The 22723-nt window shown below is 39.8% G+C and overlaps 1 protein-coding gene across 8 annotated transcripts in view; it reads right to left on the bottom strand.

Annotated features, from left to right (window-relative positions):
- PLCB4 (phospholipase C beta 4) overlaps positions 1-22723 on the bottom strand; it is a 388300-nt gene that overhangs the window by 2496 nt on the left and 363081 nt on the right. For all 8 annotated transcript variants that reach the window (XM_042931605.1, XM_042931606.1, XM_042931609.1 and 5 more), the window contains 7 exons: positions 16404-16519; positions 15034-15109; positions 13087-13262; positions 9738-9839; positions 4770-4827; positions 4274-4360; positions 1251-1287 (listed from right to left, as the gene is read on the bottom strand). In XM_042931605.1, coding sequence (XP_042787539.1) covers positions 1251-1287; positions 4274-4360; positions 4770-4827; positions 9738-9839; positions 13087-13262; positions 15034-15109; positions 16404-16519 — 652 coding nt within the window. The remainder of the gene's footprint in view (positions 1-1250; positions 1288-4273; positions 4361-4769; positions 4828-9737; positions 9840-13086; positions 13263-15033; positions 15110-16403; positions 16520-22723) is intronic.

Raw genomic sequence — 22723 nt, 5'->3', positions numbered from 1 at the left:
ACATGGTAAAGACATAACTCAGAGGAGGACTCTGAAGTGTGTTGATGTTACTACTCAGGTCTGCTTAGGTATTCCAACTAAATAGAAGGTCAATGGCGGGGGGGGGGGGGGGGGGTTGGTCAAATCTGAACATCATCCAATAAGCATCTAGAGGTCCCAAAGAGGCCCTGTTACAAAACCAGTATGACCCATGGACCATTTTCTTATTATTTTTATATTGTGGCTTCAAGTTTCCTTTTGGCAAAGAGGATAGAGTAGTACCAAAGAATTTTATCTTTCTGCTCAAATATGGGATGGACGGTTCCCTCTACCTAGATATTCTTCTATGCCTGAAGTATACTAATACTCTAATAGAGAAATGAAGAAATGGAGAAAAATATACAAACATGAAACCATGACACAAACGGTATTCATAAGAGAGGACAGTGAAACATTATCAGCACTAGAAATTAAATACTTTTATGTTCAATAAATAGTAACAAAAGATTCCCTGTGCTTCTCCCCTTTTAGCATTTAAAGGCACTACTGAACACGGTCATAGAATGAAGAATCATATGACAATAAAGGACTATTCTCAGAGCTAAGTTCTCATAGAAGCAGGGTGACCATGCATTCCCATTTGGACAGTTCCAGTTTATGCCTGTAGTCCTGGCAATTATGAACATCACCCTCTTTCCCTCTCAAAATGATCCTGGTTCAGATAATAAATTATACGGTCACCTTACTTATAAGAGGTGATTAGGGTCCTTGGCAGACCAGATCTAGCAGAAAGCATGACAAGGGTCATAACACTCTATAATGTTTCTGCACACAGACCATAACTCTGTCATTAAAAAAGCACCAATGAACTTTCTAGGAGGGTGCTTTAAAATTAATTGCAGTCATATTAATGTTTGGGAGAGATCTGACCTCGTGACCCAGAGTTAGCTGTGGTCAGTCCAAATGACAGTCATATATCACTGTTCTTGATGTGTAGGTATATCGTTATTAGCATGACTTGAGTTTCCTAGGTCTGTAGTAGGAAACGTTGGTTCAAACTCCCTCAGAAATCATTCTCTAAAGATTTTGGGCATGTCAGTTTGTATATTACATCAGAAGTCCAAGCATGACATGATCAAACTTTTACATCCAAAACCTTGAGATACTACTTAGCTATGAGCAGATATGAATCATAAATGGAGATCGCCCCGAGAACACTAGCATAGCTGAGAAGGAAAGCAATGTCTTGCTGATTAGAGTTTCAGTCCTACCTTGCGTTTGGGACACTGCATGGCAGGATTTCAATAGCTGTTTGTACAAAAATAGTAATGTCAAAATTGAGTCATACATATAAAACAAAATAAATGAATACTGAAGTGAACTTGAAAAATGAATGTAAAACCATATACAGAAAAGCAAAAAAGCTAAGAATATAACATGTATACACCCATCAGTGACAAACTCTCCCCAAATTGATCTCAACAGAAAAAAAAAAAAGAACAAAACAAACAACTGATGCCTAAGAGCCCAGACTGTGCTTCTCTTCCTCAGCAGTGATTGGAGGGGGGAGAACCCACCTTTTAGCAAGAACCCTCACTTTATTAAATGGTAGGGTTGATGACAAAAATCAATTTTTAAAGCTTGAGTGTGAAAGTAATGGAGCTGTTGATGTTTGGAATGGTACATGTGAGGACGATGAGATACTTGGGAAAACTTAGTAGAAAACGAGTCCCTGACCTTTGGACTTTTAAATGAAGCATTGGCTGACCAAGTAGACAAGGCCGTTAGATGGCTTAAAAAGAACACAGGAGGTTAGGATCTAGAATCAGGGCCAAAATAGATTAAAACTTGACTTGTTTCCGCCAGTGCCCTCAATGCTGGTGTAGCTAATTAAGGAGATCCATTCCACACTCTGCTTTGCAGGGATGGGGTGAGCCTCTGGGAGTTGGGTCATAAGGAAGCAGTAAGAAGCCTTAAAGGGAGATATAAGGGATGAATGTTAAAATTATTTTATCTTTGGCTTAGAAGCAGAAAGTAGTCTTTGGGTTTAACAAAGGTTTGGGAGACTGTTCTAAAAATTTAGGATGTCTGGAAATAAGGGAACTTTTCTGCCAATGAAGTGTTTAATTGGCTATGAAGGGAGCTCTCCTACCTGGTTCCAGCCCATGCCTATTATGAGGGAAGAAATGGAGTCACTCACTCTATCTTTTGCACTATGCCTGGGACAGTGTTGTAACACACAGAGTAACTGAGAGCTCTCTGACTGTTAAGTTCCAAACAAAACCACACTAGAAAGATCTGGGACTGGATTTTTTACTGAACAGGCCATGTTTTGGTAAAGCAAAGCTTAACACAGAAATTCAAGTCCAAATTCTACCTTTTCTGGAAGCATCAATAGGATACTGTGAACTTCTTGTCATAGAATCTCACTGAATCTTCATCAAATCTCAAGCTTTCTCATATTCTATGCTTTCCTAAGCTTCTGTGACTCAAAGTATCAGTTGTGGGTGGTAGACACTGCTTACAACATATTGAAATGCATTATATCAATTTTTGGATCAAAAAGCCACTATCCTCCCAATATTATCAAGCCAGTTGTCACTAATCCATTATATTTTAATGCAAGAACTCTGGGGTGGTTTGAATTACCCATGTATTAGGATAAAAGCTCCAAGTGATTTTTTTTTTTTATTATGTACTTTGGCTCTGAAATAAAAAACACTAGGTAAGCATATTCTCTAGCTCTGATATTCACCACTATTGTAGTAATGAGTAAATTTAGCACATTTACATTCTTTAGTCAAACTTGTTGCTAAGCAACACAGTGATTTCCAAGGAGTTTCTTAATTTAGTTAACTGCCTTACCTTCATTTTGCCTTCTTCTGAGAGGCATCGTTATCCCCACCCAGCCCTGAATCACAGAAATAGGTTCTAACATTTTGGAGATGGTGGCTTTACCTTTATTCATATTCCCATTTTGCCCATGGGAACACTTCCTGAGAAGTGCTTTAAGACCAACAACATAAGCTAGGTAACTCGTACCACAACGTGATGTATCTATGAGATGGTCAAATGAATTGGACCCACAGGACAATAAAACATTTATTGTCCCCCTTGAGGATCTGTGGACTATTCATGAATAGAAAAGCATTTAGCTGAAAAGGAAATGTGAAACATAACTCAGAAGTATGTTGATGAATAAAACTTCTGTCCACCAAAAAGTAACAAATCTGAAACCAGAAGTTGGATTTACTTGTTACCCAACTGCAATACAAAAAGAGAAGATTTAAGGGTTTTGTTTTACTTTCTAAAAGATACATTTTAGCATAATTCCAATCGAAGTGTTTTTCAAAAGGAGCCATTTACTCTGAGAAATACATCTTAAAGAGGATTGCTTTGTAGATGAGGAAATAGGAAAGAACAATGTAGTACACGTTTCATCAAAACCTCTTGACAGTTCCTAGATAGAAGTAAATTATCTAGATAAAAAAACTTCCAAACCAGCATACCTAAAAACTGAAATTTGAACTAAGATAGACTCAAATTTAACCTGCCATGGAGGGTCATTTTGTCTTATAAGCTGGTGGTAGTGCCATCATACTGAAATGAGACTGGATGGCCAACGGACTGTAGCCCATTTGGGAAGGACCCCACCTGCACTATTCTTCGGGTAAACATACATATATATCTTGGTGTTGGTATATGCCCGATGGGTAACTAAAGAGTTGGGTTTGGGGTAACTATGTGCCTTGCTGGGAAAAAACAAAAACAAAAAAAAATACCAAGAATATGGTATCCACTCACGTTAGGTGGCTTGTAGAGTTTTGGGCAGCTCCTTTCCTTGGGTCCTGCTAGTAAGCCCTAAGATGGTTTTATGACTTTTAAGACTGAGGTTGAAACCAGGTGGTTTCTCTCATCTGCTTTTAAATAGACTATCACATGTGCCTAGGTTGCAAATTGCAAAGCTCTAAATGAAAATGGAGACATAATTTGTAACCTCTGTTTTCTCCTCTCAGGGACATCACTATTAGAATCATCACAATCTATTCCAAAGACGACTTCAGAATCTCTTCCTCCCATGGCTACATTCCTCTCCCACTTCAGAAAAGGGTACTTTCTGTTCTGGTTTGATGCAATGGGGAAAATACAGTAAAAGGGATCACATCCTAGCCACCCTTCCATGCTGCTACTCAGGCTATGGGTTTTAGCAGAAGGGTCACTATCTGCAGGTATGGCATCCACCCCCAAACCTGGCTGGCTGTCTATGTCTTTTTATGCCCTTTAGGTAAAATACCTGCTCATTCTGTTTCTCTAGGAACTCCAGGTGTTCAAGCTGGACTTTTTTCAACTGATCCATTTCTTTGGACTGTTTCATGGCGAGCTGCAAAAAAAAAAAAAAAAAAAAAAAAAAAAAAAATCGGATAAACTTTGGATGGAAGAGGTATGACCGTTACGTTTACAATTTAACCCAGGGAGATAATTATTTAAACAAATCATGAAAAGTAGTCTGACAACTGGAAGAGTATAACCCCCTAATTCTTACTGGGAAGATCTTTCCTGCTAAAATAATAGAGTACTTAGGTGCAATTAAAACTTGGCTCCCTTTTCCATATAAAATAATGCCAAATTAATATCTTAAAGATTTTAGTAATAGATTATTTAGTTCTCAGGGAGCAGACAAGAGAGGCTAGAATGTTTACAGAAAAATCAAATTAAACAAATTAGCCAGAAGTCTGATATCTAAGCGTGAGTTATTGTTTACAGTGCCAAGAGAATTATAAAATACTTACTCTCTTTCTTTCTTCCAGAAACTTTTTGGTGTTGCTGCTATTTAACTCCCTGACTCTCCTAAAAGTAATAGGTACAAATATCAGTTGGCAGCTGACATTGAATAGAATTAACATACTATTAAAGTCCTATTCCATTTAATTATATGGATGGAATTACCACTTTTCCTAATTTTTGTGGAATTTTGAAACCTATACTGTACAGTGGAAAATACAAACATCTTTGTATCCAGTCAGATTACTCAATATTAATGTTTTGCCATATTTGTCTTGTATTTTTAAAGGAAACAAAGTGTTAGAGATATAATTAAAGCCCCTTTTGTATTTTTCCTGATTCCAGTTTCTTTCTCTCTGGACAGAACCACTATTTTGAATTTGGTGTGGACCTTCCCATCTATGTTTTAATATTTTTATTCCAAGGGCGCCTGGGTGGCTAAGTTGGTTGAGCATCCAACCTCGGCTCAGGTCATGATCTCACGGTCTGTGAGTTCGAGCCCTGCGTCGGGCTCTGTGCCGACAGCTCAGAGCCTGGAGCCTGTTTCGGATTCTGTGTCTCCTTCTCTCTCTGACCCTCCCCCATTCATGCTCTTTCTCTGTCTCAAAAAAATAAATGTTAAAAAAATTTTTTAATAACACATACAGGTGTTTCTCAAATTTTCATGCACCTACAAATCTAGTGGAGATATTGTCAAAACCACTGATTGCTGGGCCCACCCCCAGGGGGTCTGATTTAGTGGGTTTGGGGTGGGGCCTGAGACTCTGCATTTGTAACCAGCTCACAAGTGATGCTGCAGGTCTGTATTGTTTTGTGTATTTTCCAAATTTACCGAAATGGTAACATATTCTGGGTTTATTCATGTAACTTACTACTTAACCTAGAATTTAGAGATACGGCTGTGTTTAAAAGCACTTCATTATTTTCATATGCCATATGGGTTTTTCCATTTATGAAGAGACTAGAATATTTCTAGTTGGCCATCAATGACAAATGGTAATGATCCGGTGCACAGGATCCTGTGATATGTGGCACAGGGGCTATTGATTAAATAAGTATAGTGTGTATCTTCTTGTGCATATGAGCAAGGATTTCTCTACGGTATAGACCTAGATTTGCAGGTTGGTAGGGAATGAATGGTTTCACCTTTACTCCAAAGCACTTGTCCTTATTTGCACTCACAACCAGTGTCTGAATGCTACTTTTCTGCATGTCTTTGCCTGCTCTTGGTACTATCAGGCATTTACTTTTGTGTCAGTTAATTTTGTGAAACGGCATCATTACCAGGGAGGCTGTAGTGATCTTCATGACTGAATAGACCTCTGAGTGAATTTCTCTAATAGCTAGAGGTCTATTGTGGTTATCTTGTTCTTTTTCAGTCAATTTTGGACATTTATATTTTCCTGGGCAATTGTCCATTCAAGTTTTCAGACTCACTGGTAGTATTCCCTATAGTAGTCTTCATTTTCAACAATATTATTTCTGCAGTTATGCCTCCTTTTTAGACCTAAGATTACTAACTTGTGCTCTTTTTTCTTCTTGCGCAGTCCTGCTGGAGGTTCACTGATCTTGTGGGGTTTGTTTTTTCAAAAAGTAAGCCTTTGTTTTTGCTGACCATCCCTATTACTTTTTGTTTTCTACTCTGATACTCTTTTATTTCTCCCCACCTGCAATCTTTGGGTTTACTCTAATTTTATTACTCTAATTTGGGCATTTCTAATTTTATACTCTCTTGGGTATGTAACTCATTAGTTTGCATTTATTTAAAAAACTCTATACAGCTAGGCTATAATTTTCACTCTAAATATCACTTAAGCTACCTGCTTTTCTTAAGGTGAAAACAAGATAGGGGCACCTGGGTGGCTCAGTTTGTTAAGCATCCGACTTTGGCTCAGGTCATAATCCCATGGTTCATTGGTTCGGGACCTGTGTTGGGCTCTGTGCTGACAGCTCAAGGCCTGCTTCAGATCCCGTGTCTCCCTCTCTCTCTGCCCCTCCCCTGCTTGCATTCTCTCTCTCAAAAATAATCATTAAAAAATTTTTTAAAAAAGGTGAAAATAGTATAGCAACTTTCAAATATATAATACATTACTCTTAGCTATAGTCACCATGCTGGATATTAGATCCCCAGAACTTAATCCTCTTATAACTGGAAGCTTGTACCTTTTAACCAACGTTTTCCCATTTCTCCACCCCGTTAATTCCTGGAAACCAACATTTTATCTGCTGTTATGAGCTTGGTTTTTTTTAGATTTCATACATAAGTGAAATCATACTTGTCTTTCATCATATTTGTCTTTCTCTGACTTATTTCATTTAACATTATGCCCTCAAGGTCCACCCACGTTGTCACAAATGCCAAGATTTCCTTTTTTTTTTAATGGCTGGATAACATTCATGCACACATGTGCATGGAAAATCATTTTTTCTTTATCCATTCATCGGCACTTGGGTTCTTTCCATGTCTTGGCTATTTGAATAATGCTGCAATGAACATAGGGGTGCAGATATCTCTTTGATATAGTGATTTCAGTTCCTTCAGATAGATACTGAGAAGTAGGGTTGTAAGATCATATGGTATTTCTATTTTTAAGGAAGCTCCATATTGTTTAATAGTGGCTGCACCAATTTACGTGGTGCCAACAGAGCAGAAATGTTCTCTTTTCTCTACATCGTCACCAACAGTTGTTCTCTCTTGTCTTTTTGATAAATAGCCATACTAACAGGTATGAGGTTTTATTTCACTGTAGTTTTGATTTGCATCTCCCTGATGATTAGTGATCTTGACCCCTTTTCATGTATCTGTTGGCCATTTGTATGTTTTCTTTGGAAAAATGTCTATTCAGGTCCTCTGTCATTTTAAAATCAGGTTGTTTTGTTGTGAGTTGTAGGAGTTCCTTATATATATTTGGATATTAATCCCTGATACATGGTTTATAAATATTTTTCCCATTCTGTAGGTTCCCTCTTGATTTTGTTGATTGTTTCTTTTGCTATATGGTTTAGCTACCCTTCCACACATTGATAGAGAGTACTTGTATTGTCATTCAGTTATAAATATTGCCTAATTTCTGTTGAAATGTCGTCTTCAACTCAGAAATGGTGTTTTTCAGTTTCTTTCTTTTTTTGTTTTTTGTTTTGTTTTTCAGTTTCTATATATCTTTCATAGCTATCTGCTTATAAATTTTTAATTTCATTTCTAAGTTCTTTCTTAAAGTGGACACACAATGCATGTGTTTAGAAGACAACCATTCTGCACCCAGAAATTATTTAAAAAACCAGCCATTTGTAGATGTTTTAGAACCACCTATCACTGGAGACAGAGTTATAATAAACAAGTATATTACATCAAAGTAAAAAAATTAAAAACAAAGTGGACGGAAGTCCACTTTGTAACATACTTGAAAAAAATGAAAAAGAGCTGTTTAATAATTAGCACATTTACCCTTCTGAATTCTGTATTTCACTTGGGACAGTCGAAAATAATTCAAATTGATGAGGTTTTATAATGGCTGGAATATTCTGTTTTTGAGCTAAAGTAGACAATGCCATTCCCATGTATCTAAGGCTCTTAAAAACTCCTTTTCTGAGAATACATAAACTAGACCCACAATAGGATGTTGCAAATAAGTATTGATTAAGCTAAGTAATAATTTCCCTAGATACTCCACATTGATTGGGAAATTTCTGAGGCCAACATTTTAAAAAGTCAATTCATTTCCAGGTCATGCTACTGTGAAATTCCATGTCCTATTGATGACCCATTCTCAATTGTACTTAATTCAACAAAACTTCAGTATGAAAATGCACTGGATGGTATTACACTTTATACCTGATTGTATTTCAAGTTTAATATCATTATTAATAATGGCAAAAAAAATCAATGAAATTGAGGAAGTTGGACAGCAGTTCTTGCCCTGTTCAAAACAAAGAGGAAACGTCAGGTACCCACAAAAGTCCATGTAAGTGAAACATGGGTGCTTTCCTCTGCAGCTGCAAAGTTCTCCAACAACTCAGCTAAGGGAGAGTTAAGTGACTTGAAGCCCTAAACATGCTCATGTCTCAGTCCCAAGAGATAATCTTCACTTTGCTCTGTATTTTGCGATCACTGGGAATCAAGTGCTGTTTATTCCCTCTCTTGGATAACAGGACTATTGATGTCCTCTCAAATCCCCTACACTGCCTTTGCCTAAAGGGCTTGCATCTGGGACCTTCCCTGGAGGTCACATAAACCTTCCCCAGCTCCAGGAGGCCAATGACTGACTAACACAGAAGTACAAAAGTCAGACCCCCCTGGTTTAAAGAGATGTGTGGTACAGATCTTACTACAGAGTTTAGGATCAGCCTAAAGAGGGACTGTCGCTGAGAACAACATATCCTTGCTTAGTCCCTGCCTTTGACCCTTCCTACTTCTCCTACTCCTCTTTTCTGAAGATCCCTTTCTCAGTAAATGACATGCACCTAAATTCTTGTCTTGGTTTCGATTTCTAAAAAAAACCAACCAAGATAAGGTCAAGCCAGAAAATCTGACTAGGGACTTTGGAGATGATCCCTGATATCAAGGACAGCACAGGGCAAATCAAAGGAAGACCTTCCTCCTACACCGCTATTCAGAACCACCCAACCAGACTGGGCTTATACCTGAGCAGGTGAGATGCTTGTGGGATGGATGACCCAATGGAATGTGGGAAGGATATTTTGCCATATTTTATACAATTTTGTTTGTATATGAGCACACATATACTGAATGTAAATTCAATTGATTGTTTTACTGGTGGTAGTAAGCAATCAGAAGACAACCATTCTATAGTAACAGTAAATCTTCACAGCAGTTATAATAGCCGAATCCTTAGTCAAAACTCACAACGATTTTGTATTTCAAATGTGAGTATGTGTGCATGCACACACATACACATTACTGAGTCTATGCCTCCTAGTCAATGCTACATGCCCACAGTGAATGTTCTCAGACTTACCTTTCCCGTTCTGCTTTATTCTTGATAGATTTATCTTGGCTGATGGCTTTGCTATTTTCCATAGAAATCTTAGCCTGGTGTGCTCGCATTTCCTTGCTTTCCCTAAGTATTAAAAAGAAAACAAACAGGGGTGGGGTGGGGGAAATGGGAAGTTAGTGTTTATCAGATTCAGAGTTTCAGTTAGGGAAGATGAAAAAGTCCTAGAGATGGATGGTGGTGATGGCTGCGTAACAGTGTGAATGTACCTGATGCCACACAGTTAAAAACAGTTAAAATGGCAAATTTTATGTTATGGACATGGAACTATAAGAAAATAATAAATAGGGGCATCTGGGTGGCTCATTTGGTTGAGCATCTGACTCTGGATTTCAGCTCAGGTCATGATCCCAGGGTCATGGGATTGTGTCCCGCATGGGGCTCAGGGCTGACAGCATGGAGCCTGCTTAAAAGATTCTCTCCCTCTCCCCCACTTGTGCTCTAAAATAAAAAATAAATAAATTCATCCAACCATTCATTCATTCTACATATAACAGTCCCACTGTTGTTTTTTTCCCCATTATTGAGCTCATTTCCCCATTCTCACTTTTTCCCCCCATTATTATTATTATTTTTTTTAACGTTTATTTATTTTTGAGACAGAGAGAGACAGAGCATGAACAGGGGAGGGGCAGAGACAGAGAGGGAGACACAGAATCTGAAACAGGCTCCAGGCTCTGAGCGGTCAGCCCAGAGCCCGACGCGGGGCTCGAACTGACGGACCGTGAGATCATGACCTGAGCCGAAGTCGGACGCTTAACCGACCGAGCCACCCAGGCGCCCCTTTCCCCCCATTATTGAGCTCATCAAGTTATTTTGTATCCTGTGAAAAGGCAGGAAAGAGCCTGAATCCATGAGATGTGGAAGTGGGTTACCTACTGAGAAAGTAACAGTGATGAAATGGGATGAAGAGACATTATGTTTGCCCATAAAAATATAAAGATTTCTGAGCTTTGCCCTACATTTCTTGGGACCAGATGGTCTGGAAGAGAGACAGGATGTTGTGACCCTCACAAGTGACCTTCATGTTTTCTGATGGCTCATGGGAATGAAGGAGACTAAATGATTTCAAATAAGCACAGGAAGTAAGAAAAAAAGGTTGTTAACATAAGGCCACTGATGACCGCGTGTGCCAGAATGTCTGTGTGCACATGACAAAGACTCCTGGGTTACTTATGTGTGTATTAAAGGTATACAATTTAGAACACTGAAATGAGTATTATTAACAGAGAGTTTTTTCTGGAACCTAGGGGGGTCTCCTTGAATCCCTGGCTGGAAATGAGTGACCAAGGAATCAGGTGTTCTAAGTAGTATCTATACTATATCAAAAGGGATAGATAACACTGATCCCCCAGATGCAGGAATATGCATAGAAACTCCTAGGCCCAAGAAAATGGCTCTCAAATTCTTCCTCAATTTAGTGTTAGTAAATCAACCATTTCTTTATTCATTCATTCGACAAGCATTTCTCAATGACCAAATGTTGCTGACCAGTATTAAAAAGGCAGTATTTTTATTTTGAAAGAGAGAGAGTGAGCTAGCAGGGGAGGGGTAGACAGAGGGAGAGAGAATCCCAAGCAAGCTCCGCACTGTCAGCATGCAGCCCAACATGGAGCTTGATCCCACGACTCTGTGATCATGACCTGAGCTGAAATCAAGAGTCATACGCTTAACCAACTGAGCCCCAAGAAGGCCAGATTTTTTAACCAAGAGCCACAGCTGTGATGGTGAAGAATGCACACAACCACAGGGTGCTTGAGAAAAGCTTAAACACTGCTGTTACTTGGGAAAACGCCCCTGCCGTGCATTTATTTTTTTAAGGTAAATTAGTAAATAGCTTATGCTCTCTTCAAATAACTTCCTAAGCAATGCAAGAATTAGTTACTTTTTTTCTTTTGGACAATGCCTACTGTTGAGGCTAACTTCTTTTCTTTATTCAACTACAAGAGAGATTAGAATGGAGTGCCTCAGCCTGTGAAGTATCATTGAGTGAGGGTAAGATACCTACAATCTGGTATTGCAGCAGGGGTCAAAGGCAGGGTACTGAACAGACCTTTTTGTGTACCAAATCAACAGCATCTCTAAGGGAAAAAAGAAAGACAACTTCTAATCCTATACAACTTAATAGAATGCTTTAAAATTGATAGGGTATAGGACATGAACCTACAGCAAACTTAGCATGGTATACCTCATTTTCTTGCTTTGAAAGAGAAAATTGGGAACTATGGCAAAATGCTTCACATTCTCAGGGCTGCATCTGTCACTCCAAAATGAGGCTGGGAATTCATGAATGCACCCAGATAATTTATGCAGTTAGCGTTTAAAATTTTTTGTTTGCTTTGTTTATATAATGCTTTTCTATTCTCTACTCTTTTGTGTTTATCAATAGATCCTAACAGTGGCATACAGCAGGCATGAAGGGAGAAGCTAACAAGCTGTAACAAAGCTGGGATAAAAAGACGTAATTGACATCAACACTCTTCTGCCCCGGGTGAAAGTCCAGTTCATCATTTGCGGTATTTTAAATGCGATATTCCATTTGCTGAAGCTGGAAGAAACCCATATAAACTGATACTTCTTTGCTATTTCTTGATTAGGCCTCTCTTTCTAAAATTCCCAGAATTCCTAATAATGTAAAGGGTCTCACCACATTTAGCCAGGGAGTGACCAGATCCAATCTGAGGCAGGAGCTGAACTGGTTGGTTTCTGTCTCCTGCTGTGTCTTCCTTTCCTACGAGGCTCCAGGCCACTTTCCAAAGGCCATTGTTAGCCTTACCACCCAGTGGAGCCTCCATGACCCCTCCGGAAGCAGCCGAGCTCCTTTGTTCTGTGCTGCTTTTTAGTGTGCATCCTATACTATTTGGAATTCAACTTAATTGTTCATGTGAGCGTTAATACCTTGCCAACACTTAAAAAATTTTTTAATGTTCATTCATCTTTGAGAGAGAGAGGGAGGGAGAGGGAGGGAGAGGGAGATACAGAATCCGAACAAAGCAGGCTCCAGGCTTTGAGCCATCAGCGAGCCCGACGCAGGGCTTGAACCCATGAACCCTAAGATCATGACTTGAGCCAAGGCTGGACACTTAGCCAACTGAGCCACCCAGGTGCCCCAACCTTGCTAACACTTGTAAGCACTTTGATGGCAGAGGCCATTTCTTATAGCTCATATTTCTTATCTCAACTGTATGACGTGATATGTGTAACAGCTCAGTATCCTATGTCAAGTTGATCTTGTTTCCTACCTTGGCTCATACATACACTCAATCCTATTACAAAATTAGGAGTTCGCTTTGGAGAAGGCTCACTTGCCTACCTGTCATGGGACAGTTTTAGCTGCTGGGTTTGCTGCTCGTGGGCGTTGATCAGTAGCTTTCTCAGGAGCTCGCACTGCTGGCTGAGGTGCAGGTCCCGGATTTCTTGTTCCTCAGCACTGTGGGTGTTAATCATTTCTGACCATTCCTTTGTGTGCTGGGCCACTATCTCTTTGACCTGTGTGGGGAAAAGGGGATGGTACCACTTGGAACTGTCACAGATCCAGTATGAACTGAAAACACAGCATCAGTCCTGTATTTCAAATCTCACCTACCAATTTGGTTGGTGAATCAGTAGATACTACAACAATAAAAAAAAAAAAAAAAACAAAACAGGTACTAATCCATGGGAATCAGGAGATCACAGCTTATTAAAATAATCGATCACTTTGGGTCTAAATATTCAGCCGTGGACTGTGATTTCACTGCCTAACTTGTCCATGTTCCCTTTTGTCCAGACCTTGGGCTCCTTTACTGATTTGATCAGATTCTCCCCAGCAACTCATGCCTTTCCAGCTTCATGTCCACAAGGCCACAGGTCTGAATGAAGAGCTCTGTATTCTCTTATTCCTGGATCATGACTCACTGTGTCCACTCTAACAGATGCTGGGGTAGAAAGTCTTCCCCTCCCCACATCCATGCTCTTTGTAATGTGGTTTTGTACCTTCCCTCATATCAAGAGCTAGAATCCATTTCCCCACCTCCTGGAACCTGGCTGACCTTGTGAGTGGATTCAGCAAGGAGACAGTAGCAAATGTGGTGCAAGAGGAAGCTTGGAAAACGCTCCCCGTTCTGCTGTCTGGAACTCTGAGGCTACCCTGTGACAGAGACTGTGCTAGCCTGATGGAGGACGAGAAGTCATGTTGGAAAACGCAACCAGCAGCCAGCTAGCCGCCAGATATCTGAGTAGAGCCATCAAGCCCAGACACATGAGTGAGCCTAGTCAAAATCAGTAGAACTACCCAACTGAGTACAGCCCAAATTCTGACGCACTGAGTTTTAAACTAATAACTGGTAGTGGTCTTCAGCCACTACATTTTGACATGGCTTATTATGCAGCAAAAGCTAACTGATATCAATGCAAAAACTTTTACTTTCCTATTTGTGCAAAGCTTCTGAAAATCATGGCATGCTGCAGAGACATTAATTCTCAAACATTCCAGTTAAGAGAGAAAGAGAGTGAAGAACAATTCTCCAAGACACATGGCTTACTGCCTATGTCACTTCAGGGTAGAATGGACACAAAATGCATAGCACCGAGAAGCTCAGCTTGAACAGTGGCGCTGCTCCACGCAGGCAGCAGGGCCACTGGGCTGGATGAGAGCTGCGTGTAGACTGGTTTGACCAAAAGCTAGAGCTGGGAGCTTTAAGAGTCCCCCTACCCTCTTTTATAACTATTAATGCTGGAGGAGTTATTTGTGTTCTTGACTGGAACTTAGTGCTCAGTTCCCCAAATATCTGCAAACTAATGAGTCTCCCAAGCTCCCATTTTCTTATGCAATATGAACAGTTGAAATCATCTCTTAGAATATCAGCTTTTCATTTTTTCCCCCATCCTAAACTTCCACAGCAAAGTTAGAATGGAATAAGTATCAAAGAGTAACTCAGTCCCTAAGTTGGGTGGGTTTTTTGTCATATGTTTAATGTTACTTTTATAGGGAAGCATGTTCTGTATTTTATACAATATTTCCTTTTAGTCAATGTACTGTTTCGCTTGATGCCCCTGAAGCAGACAACATAGATACATAGAAATGCATATTTCAACAGATGAAGGAAAAGGTATTCCATGAAAGGGCTCTTCTCAAAGCCACTGAGTCTGGAACAAAGGTGAATGCTTAGATCCCTTGAATTCCCAGACTAGCCCCAAGTTATTGTTACTTCTGATTTATATTAGGTAGGGCTTGTAAAAAATTACAAAGTATCTTCTGCAAATCTAGGCATTTTCTTACCTTAGATTTGTGATCTGATGTCAGTGTCTGAATTTTAATTTCTGTTTCTTTTTTCATTTCGAGACAATTACTTCCCCTGAAAATGGAAAAAGCACAAATGTGTGCCAATGTTAGATATCTTCCCATCCCATGAGCCTTTGCTTCAAAGCTTTCTAATGAAGACAATTTGTTCATCAAACATGGGAGGCCATGGCTCATTGGGCAACATCAGTATTTCTAGTAACAGATGTATACCTTACAAAATATCTGTATCGTGATTACTCAATTCAACCACTACACAAAGAGACACTCCAGACTTAACAATGATTTCATTGTTAAGGGTATGTTGTCAGAGTTTCCATTTTGGTTCCTGCTTTTCTTTAGGCTATTTTTCATTTATTCAATAAAATATTATTTGAGATAAAAACTAGAAAATAGGTCCTCGGCCTTGAAGTGAATTTTTAAGCTCTTTCTGGTTGTAAAGCCAGATTTTTGTCTTTTACACATGCCAGCAAGGCAGAAAATAGCGTTTCTTGGCATCATAGGGCAATTTTTGCTTCTTCTTCTATTGTGAGGAGGAAATATACAAGGCAATTTCCCAGCAACCATTACTGCTTATTTCAGTGATTATTTTTTCCTTTTGTAATATCTATACACTGCTGAAACCAGAACAGGTTCTGAGCTTGTCTTCAGCATATATGCTCTGATGTATTATGCCCTAAGTCGGAATGCTTCACGATATTACTGAGAATGTCTCCGAGAGAAGCATTATTCTAAAAATGCTAGGACTTCATCAAAACTGTTACCTCTCAAGGGCTGGCACTGAGTATGCTTTCTCTTCAGTCTGCTATTTGGTGAGCTTGTAGCATCGCAGAAATATCACCTGGGCTTAATTCTAGACAAAATCTTTTATACTAAATTCAATGATAGGTTTTCTTTAACAGTCTTATCTGGGGACATGGGCTAAAGATCCTTGTAATATTAAAAACTAAGATTGTATTTTTGTCTCCAAGAGTGGATCAACCTTAATATTTATTTTATGGTGATGCAAAATGGTTTCTGTAATTTCAAAATTTCCCAACTTCAGCTTGTCCTTCCTTTCCCCTCCATTCATCTTAAAAACACCTGAGTTTTCCACCTGGGTGGAAAACACAGGAGAGACATTAGTTACTGTGTCATCTACCAATGGCTGTCGAACATGAATAAAGCTCTTCTTTTCCACCTTAATCCCTGCCTTCAGCTGAATGAATCTCTTAATTCCCAGGAAAAACTTTTAAAGAACACACAGTCAAGACCAAGTTCTTCCTTGGCCTAAACAGTCAGCGTCACTGTGCGAAAAGACAAAATATAAAAAGGTGAAAAGCCTCTGGAAGGAAATAAAGAGCCATTACCCCTTCTTCTTCATTGCCTTCTCTAGGATTTTCTCATGCGTCGACTTCTCTTTGTCATACTGTGCCACAATTTTGTCAACTTGTGTGCAATGCAGCTTCTGCATGGTGCTGTGCTCCTGAAGAAGAACAATCTGTAGTTACAAGCTGAATCTGTAGTTACAAGGACTCTTCCTGATGGTTAGTAAACTTCACCTATGTTGGGCTGGCATGATTTTCACCAGCTTTCCCAGAATCTTGGTTTAGAAATCAAGGAGTAACCAATTCTGAGAACTGGAAGGATTTCCAACCTCCCACCCAACACAAGAGTTTCTTGAACAGGGATATTCCAACAAGGGAGTCCATAGCCTCAGCCTAATGAATGTACCCCCCTCAAAGGGCATCCCTGCCTACTACAGGGCAGCACCAATCGGCCTCAAGTCCTGTCTTCTACATATCCATGTTCTTCATAGGACTTCTACGGTTCATCTTTGTTGTGCTGAGACACCTAATGAGTCCACAGCCCTTTTCACACATTGGTCCTCAAATACACAAGTTCAGCTCCCATATTTTCTCTTTCACATGCTATCTATTCACATGTGACATGGCTTCTAAACACCCAGCACATTTTGGAAGGTCTTAAATACCATCACTCAATAGTGAGAATTGCCAGTGGGGTTGTCACTGTTATCTGACTGCAAATCCTCATCACTGGGATCTTCCACTGGCTTCCTCACCTAGGTGCATTCACGAGGAGGACATAGTGTCCAGGAGCTGTGGCCATAAGTTTTACAGATATTTCAAATCTTTCCCCATCTGCTTCCTGTCATCATTGAAGTTGGGGCTACAACACTTAGAAAATAAGAGTTTTTCCATAAACATTCTTTCCTCCTGATAACTTGGCCACAGTCAGTGACTTCTCTGAAGTCAGATTTCCTTAGCTTCTCAGCAAGCCAAACAGAGAGGAAATCAGCACAATCAGTAATACCTAACTCTAAGTGATACTTGATGTTATATCCTAGTCTTACTCTTGAGAAACTAGGCAGATAGGATGGTACTAAAGACTGGAAGGGACAAATGTTGCTTGGGTTATGTAACCTCCCTCACAGTCCTATTTCCTTTTAGTATTTTAGAGAGAGCGCAAGCCAGTGCACGCATGAGTGAGCATGCATGCATTAGTGGGGGAGGGGCAGAGAGAGAGAGAATCTTAAGCAGACTCTATGTTCAGCACGGAGCCCATCATGGGGCTAGATTCCAAGACCCTGGGATCATGACCTGAGTCAAAATCAAGAGTTGGACACTCAACTGGGGCACCTGGTGGCTCAGTCGGTTGGGCACTTGACTTCGGCTCAGGTCATGATCTCATGGTTCGTGGGTTTGAGTCCTGCATCGGGCTCTGTGCTAACAGCTCAGAGGCTGGAGCCTGCTTCAGTTTCTGCGCCCCACTCCCCTGCTCACATTCTCTCTCTCTCTCTCTCAAAATTAAATAAATATTAAAAAAAAAAGAGTTGGATGCTCAACTGACTGAACCACACAGGCACCCCTCCTTTTACTTATTTTTTAAATTAAGTTACTTAATTAAAAAAAAAGTTCTTCCTAAGTTAGGCTAGACTTGAAGGAAACCTAATTTATGAATGTCTTTAAAAGATTTCATAATTTCTTTATCCATTCATCAGTTGATGGACATTTAGGCTCTTTCCATAGAAACTTAACAGAAACCCATGGGGGAGGGGAAGGAAAAAAAAAGAGGTTAGAGTGGGAGAGAGCCAAAGCATAAGAGACTCTTAAAAAGTGAGAACAAACTGAGGGTTGATGGGGGGTGGGAGGGAGGGGAGGGTGGGTGATGGGTATTGAGGAAGGCACCTTTTTGGATGAGCACTGGGTGTTGTATGGAAACCAGTTTGACAATAAACTTCATATATTGAAAAAAAAATAAAATGAAAAAAAAAGATTTCATAAAATATAAAAGAAGTGATTTTTAACTTTTCCAAGATTTCCTAAATTTCCCAGCACTGTTAGTCAATTAACATAGGACTTGAACTACATTTTGGTCGTACGTGTATTTTTTGGAAACACGTTAGTGCACATGTTCCTGGAATTTTTGTCCATTTGGATAAATATCTTTGGGAGAAGTCGTGGAGGAGGGTAGTGCTGGGTGGGGAGGTTCTCAAAACAGAAATTGACAACGGGGACAAAGGGTGGTCCAAGGTGATGCTATCTTGCTGTGGATTTGGTGTCAGGGAATTGTAGGTAACAGCATCTTGCTTAAGCTGTGGTTGAAACACCTCATAAATCTAACATTCTCAATGTATGTGCACTTGGTGTTATAAACACATTTCAGCCAGGGTTTTTGCAATGTGGCATTGAGTTCAGGACATGGGATCTTCAGTCTCAAATCCCGGGGCAAGTCACTGGGCCTCTTGATCTGTTCATCTTTGTAACTGGGAGAGCAATACCTAGTTCACAGGGTTGTTAGGACTAAAAGTAAATATAGTATCAATCCTATTTCAAATGTGTGCTATATCTTATTCAAACTATAATAACCTGTTTATATTATTCAATATCCATGATAATATAGAGTGACTTCGGATAAGGGACAGCAATTAGAATAATTAAGTCAGTAAACCTTCCCTCCATGATGAATCAACTGCCTCAGGAATCAACATGTTAACGTATCCTTATTTGAATGGATTTAACTAAGCTTGCGTTGCTGTGGACAAAAACAAGCCTACCAAAATGCCCTATTATTAGTCTTCCTTTTAAGATTTAAAGGCATTATGCCTGCTCCGTACATGTGTTAATCTTCCTGGGCAAATAAATAAGAGGCTCTTTGCAAGTGCGGATTCAAACATATTAAGAATATTTCCTATGTAATCTTTCTGCTTTCCTGTTTCTTGCAAGTATCAAAGGGAGGGTGGAGAAGGTTGTTCCTTTAAATATCCTAGCACAGCACAAGAAAAGGAGAGGCTTTGAAGCTTGGAAGTTGACAGACTATTTCTTAAGGAAATATTCTGGTGAATCTTATTCACCCAATTAGATATGAATGAGGCTGTTTGTGCCAGAAAGGTGTTCATGATGGATTCCAGTAGGTAAGACTATGCTCTATAAGGGTAGGGCAAGTCTTTGTACATGGCACAAAGGTTGGTACACAGCAGATGCTCAATAAATGTTTGTTGTATGAATGAAAAAAATAGCAAGGGAAGACAGCAAGAGGACTTGGAATCTGGTCTTAGCTCAGCCAATCAGTAGCCAAGTGGCTTTGTGAAACACACACTAATCTTTCCAGCCCTCACTTTATTAGAAAACTAAACAAGATCCACTTGCACAACCTAATTTGTGGGTTGGTTATGAGCTGCAAAATTACCTAATGTATGCAGAAATAATATGAAAGTTTAGAAGCATATTGAATTGCAATGATTACAGGTAATACAAATAACAAGAAACTTGGTCTGGAAAAATGATCTCTGTGTTTCTCTATGTGCTCAAAATGATTCCTTTGTGGTATGCAGTGATGACAGAAGTGTTTGGGGATAATTAGCTTTCCAAATACCAACTTCTTTTACAAAGGAATGGGGTCCTAATTACTGATTATTGTCTGATTGGGGGTCAAGATTCAGCTTCCCGAAGTACAAAATAGAGGAACCAGGAAATGATCCCTCAGTCCATTTTCACGCAGAACAAATCTATCATTGACTTTATTCTTTGGTCATTAATTAAACCATGACATGCCATGGAAGAGGCATACATATTTTTTCATTCATTCAGGTCAAGAGTATCAAAATTAAATGTGTTCATTGAAAAGTCAATCTCAATTGGGACACTTTGGGGAGAATGCATGTACAGCTTTTAGCAGGATTTGTACATTTTTCATTGGAGTGAAGAGTACACTCAGCTTCTTTCGGGAGAAACTTTTGCTACAATTCATTCTTGTGACTGACTGGGCAGTGGGCGTGAACGACTGCACCACAGATCCTACTGGAAAATTGGAGTAAATCATGTTTGCTCAGCATGTGACTCTGAGGTCAGCAGTAAGCTGCCTCCGTGGGTGTTGCTGTGTCTTGGGCCCTTTCAACTTCATGACAGACTTATGGGTCTGGCATTGAGGTCTTATTATGAATTACAATTGATGAGTTTAACAGCAGTCTTGATGTTATCAGCTAAATTGCTTGTATAGCAAAGAACAAATTTTCCATTAGTAGCTTTACTGAAATGCCAAATGTTAGTTTCTCAGGCATTTCATCTGACTCATCTGATGGTGATGTTGCAAACTGCTATCCCAGCGGATGCATCCAGTCTATAAATGTTAAGTCCACTCCTCAAACTCACATGTGCTTTGAAAGAAAACTGAATTAGGGGCCAATATTTAAAGACATGGAAGTTCATCTAAGAGTCCAGATTTTATGAGTCCCCTTTTGAGAATGAAGCTGGCCCATGGACTCTCAAGGCACCAATGGCAGGAGCTAAGTCTGACGTGCCTCTTGAATGGGAATGAATGTTCTTCTGCTTTCCGTATCTGGCCAACTTCCTTCTTATTTGGTCCCTATAGGCATTTACATTGTAATTATTCCTCTAATGGGTTATTGAGGCTAGTTAACCAACTTTGGGTTTTATTGGCTCTAAGAATTTAACCACATCAGACAATTGAAGCGTATGCCCATTTCTTAATGAAAGAAAACCTATTTCTGGACTCCAGTGAGTCATGCATTAGGGGAGATGACTGTTGCTTAGTTCTGTTTTTGCTGTGTCTCTTCTAATGGACACTTGAAAACCATTTCCCTAGTTTCCATTTCAAATGGAGAGGTGGTTCTAGAAAGTGAGAGACACATAAAAGTCTGATTGTCATCCAGTTCTCCCAGCACCATTTGTTAAAGAGACTGTCTTTTTTCCATTGGATGTTCTTTCCTGCTTTGTCAAAGATGAGTTGGCCATACGTTTGTGGGTCTAGTTCTGGGGTTTCTATTCTATTTCATTGGTCTATGTGTCTGTTTTTGTGCCAATACCATGCTATCTTGATGATTGCAGCTTTGTAGTAGAGGCTAAAGTCTGGCCAAAATGAACAAATCAGGAGACTATAGATGCTGGAGAGGATGTGGAGAAACGGGAACCCTCTTGCACTGTTGGTGGGAATGCAAATTGGTGCAGCCGCTATGGAAAGCAGTGTGGAGGTTCCTCAGAAAATTAAAAATAGACCTACCCTATGACCCAGCAATAGCACTGCTAGGAATTTATCCAAGGGATACAGGAGTACTGATGCATAGGGGCACTTGTACCCCAATGTTTATAGCAGCACTCTCAACAATAGCCAAATTATGGAAAGAGCCTAAATGTCCATCAACTGATGAATGGATAAAGAAATTGTGGTTTATATACACAATGGAATACTACGTGGCAATGAGAAAAAATGAAATATGGCCTTTTGTAGCAACGTGGATGGAACTGGAGAGTGTGATGCTAAGTGAAATAAGCCATACAGAGAAAGACAGATACCATATGGTTTCACTCTTATGTGGATCCTGAGAAACGTAACAGAAGCCCATGGGGGAGGGGAAGGGAAAAAAAAAAAAAAGAGGTTAGAGTGGGAGAGAGCCAAAGCATAAGAGACTGTTAAAAACTGAGAACAAGCTGAGGGTTGATGGGGGGTGGGAGGGAGGGGAGGGTGGGTGATGGGTATTGAGGAGGGCAGCTTTTGGGATGAGCACTGGGTGTTGTATGGAAACCAATTTGACAATAAATTTCATATATTAAAAAAAAAAAGTCTGATTGTCAGCTGCACTCACAGGGTCAAAAACAATGGCCATTGACCCCTGCCATTTTCTAAAATCTAGGCATGTTAGCTAGCATCCTGATCTCATTTGAGGCTCAAATGGTCATTATCCCTGATTTTTCTCTTAGTATCCTAAAAGCAGCTCACATGCCTATTTCTGTGGCTCTCTTGCAAGTGATAGATCCTCCTACACCAGAATTCCTCTTCCATCCTGTGGTTAACCTTCAAGTTTGAAAACAAGACTTCTTTTGCATATTACATTTGTGTCTTAAGCCACTGGGATTCTCTGCTTCCCTGTAGGTCTAAGAAGTGGCATTATTTACCTCAGCTGATGTGTAAGAGTGGAAAGTCCCTGCAGTAATAATATGGACTAGGTAAGAGCCTCTGCTCTTAGCTGCCAACTGCTAAGGTTGATGCATGGATGCTGTGGTTGGCAGGGTACAGCCTGGGCCAGGTTCCCTCCTCAATAGTTGCTTTATAACCCAAGGCCTTACAGTAGCAAATCTCAGCCCCATCTTAGGTTGCTTCAAAACAGTTAAAAAGGGTTTATAGATGTTTCACAAAAAGGCTGGGGGTATTT

This window comes from Panthera leo, chromosome A3, assembly GCF_018350215.1.
Source record: "Panthera leo isolate Ple1 chromosome A3, P.leo_Ple1_pat1.1, whole genome shotgun sequence".
Taxonomy (NCBI): domain Eukaryota; kingdom Metazoa; phylum Chordata; class Mammalia; order Carnivora; family Felidae; genus Panthera; species Panthera leo.
The sequence above is the reverse complement of the archived record's forward strand: the minus strand, read 5'-3'. Positions and strand labels throughout refer to the sequence as shown.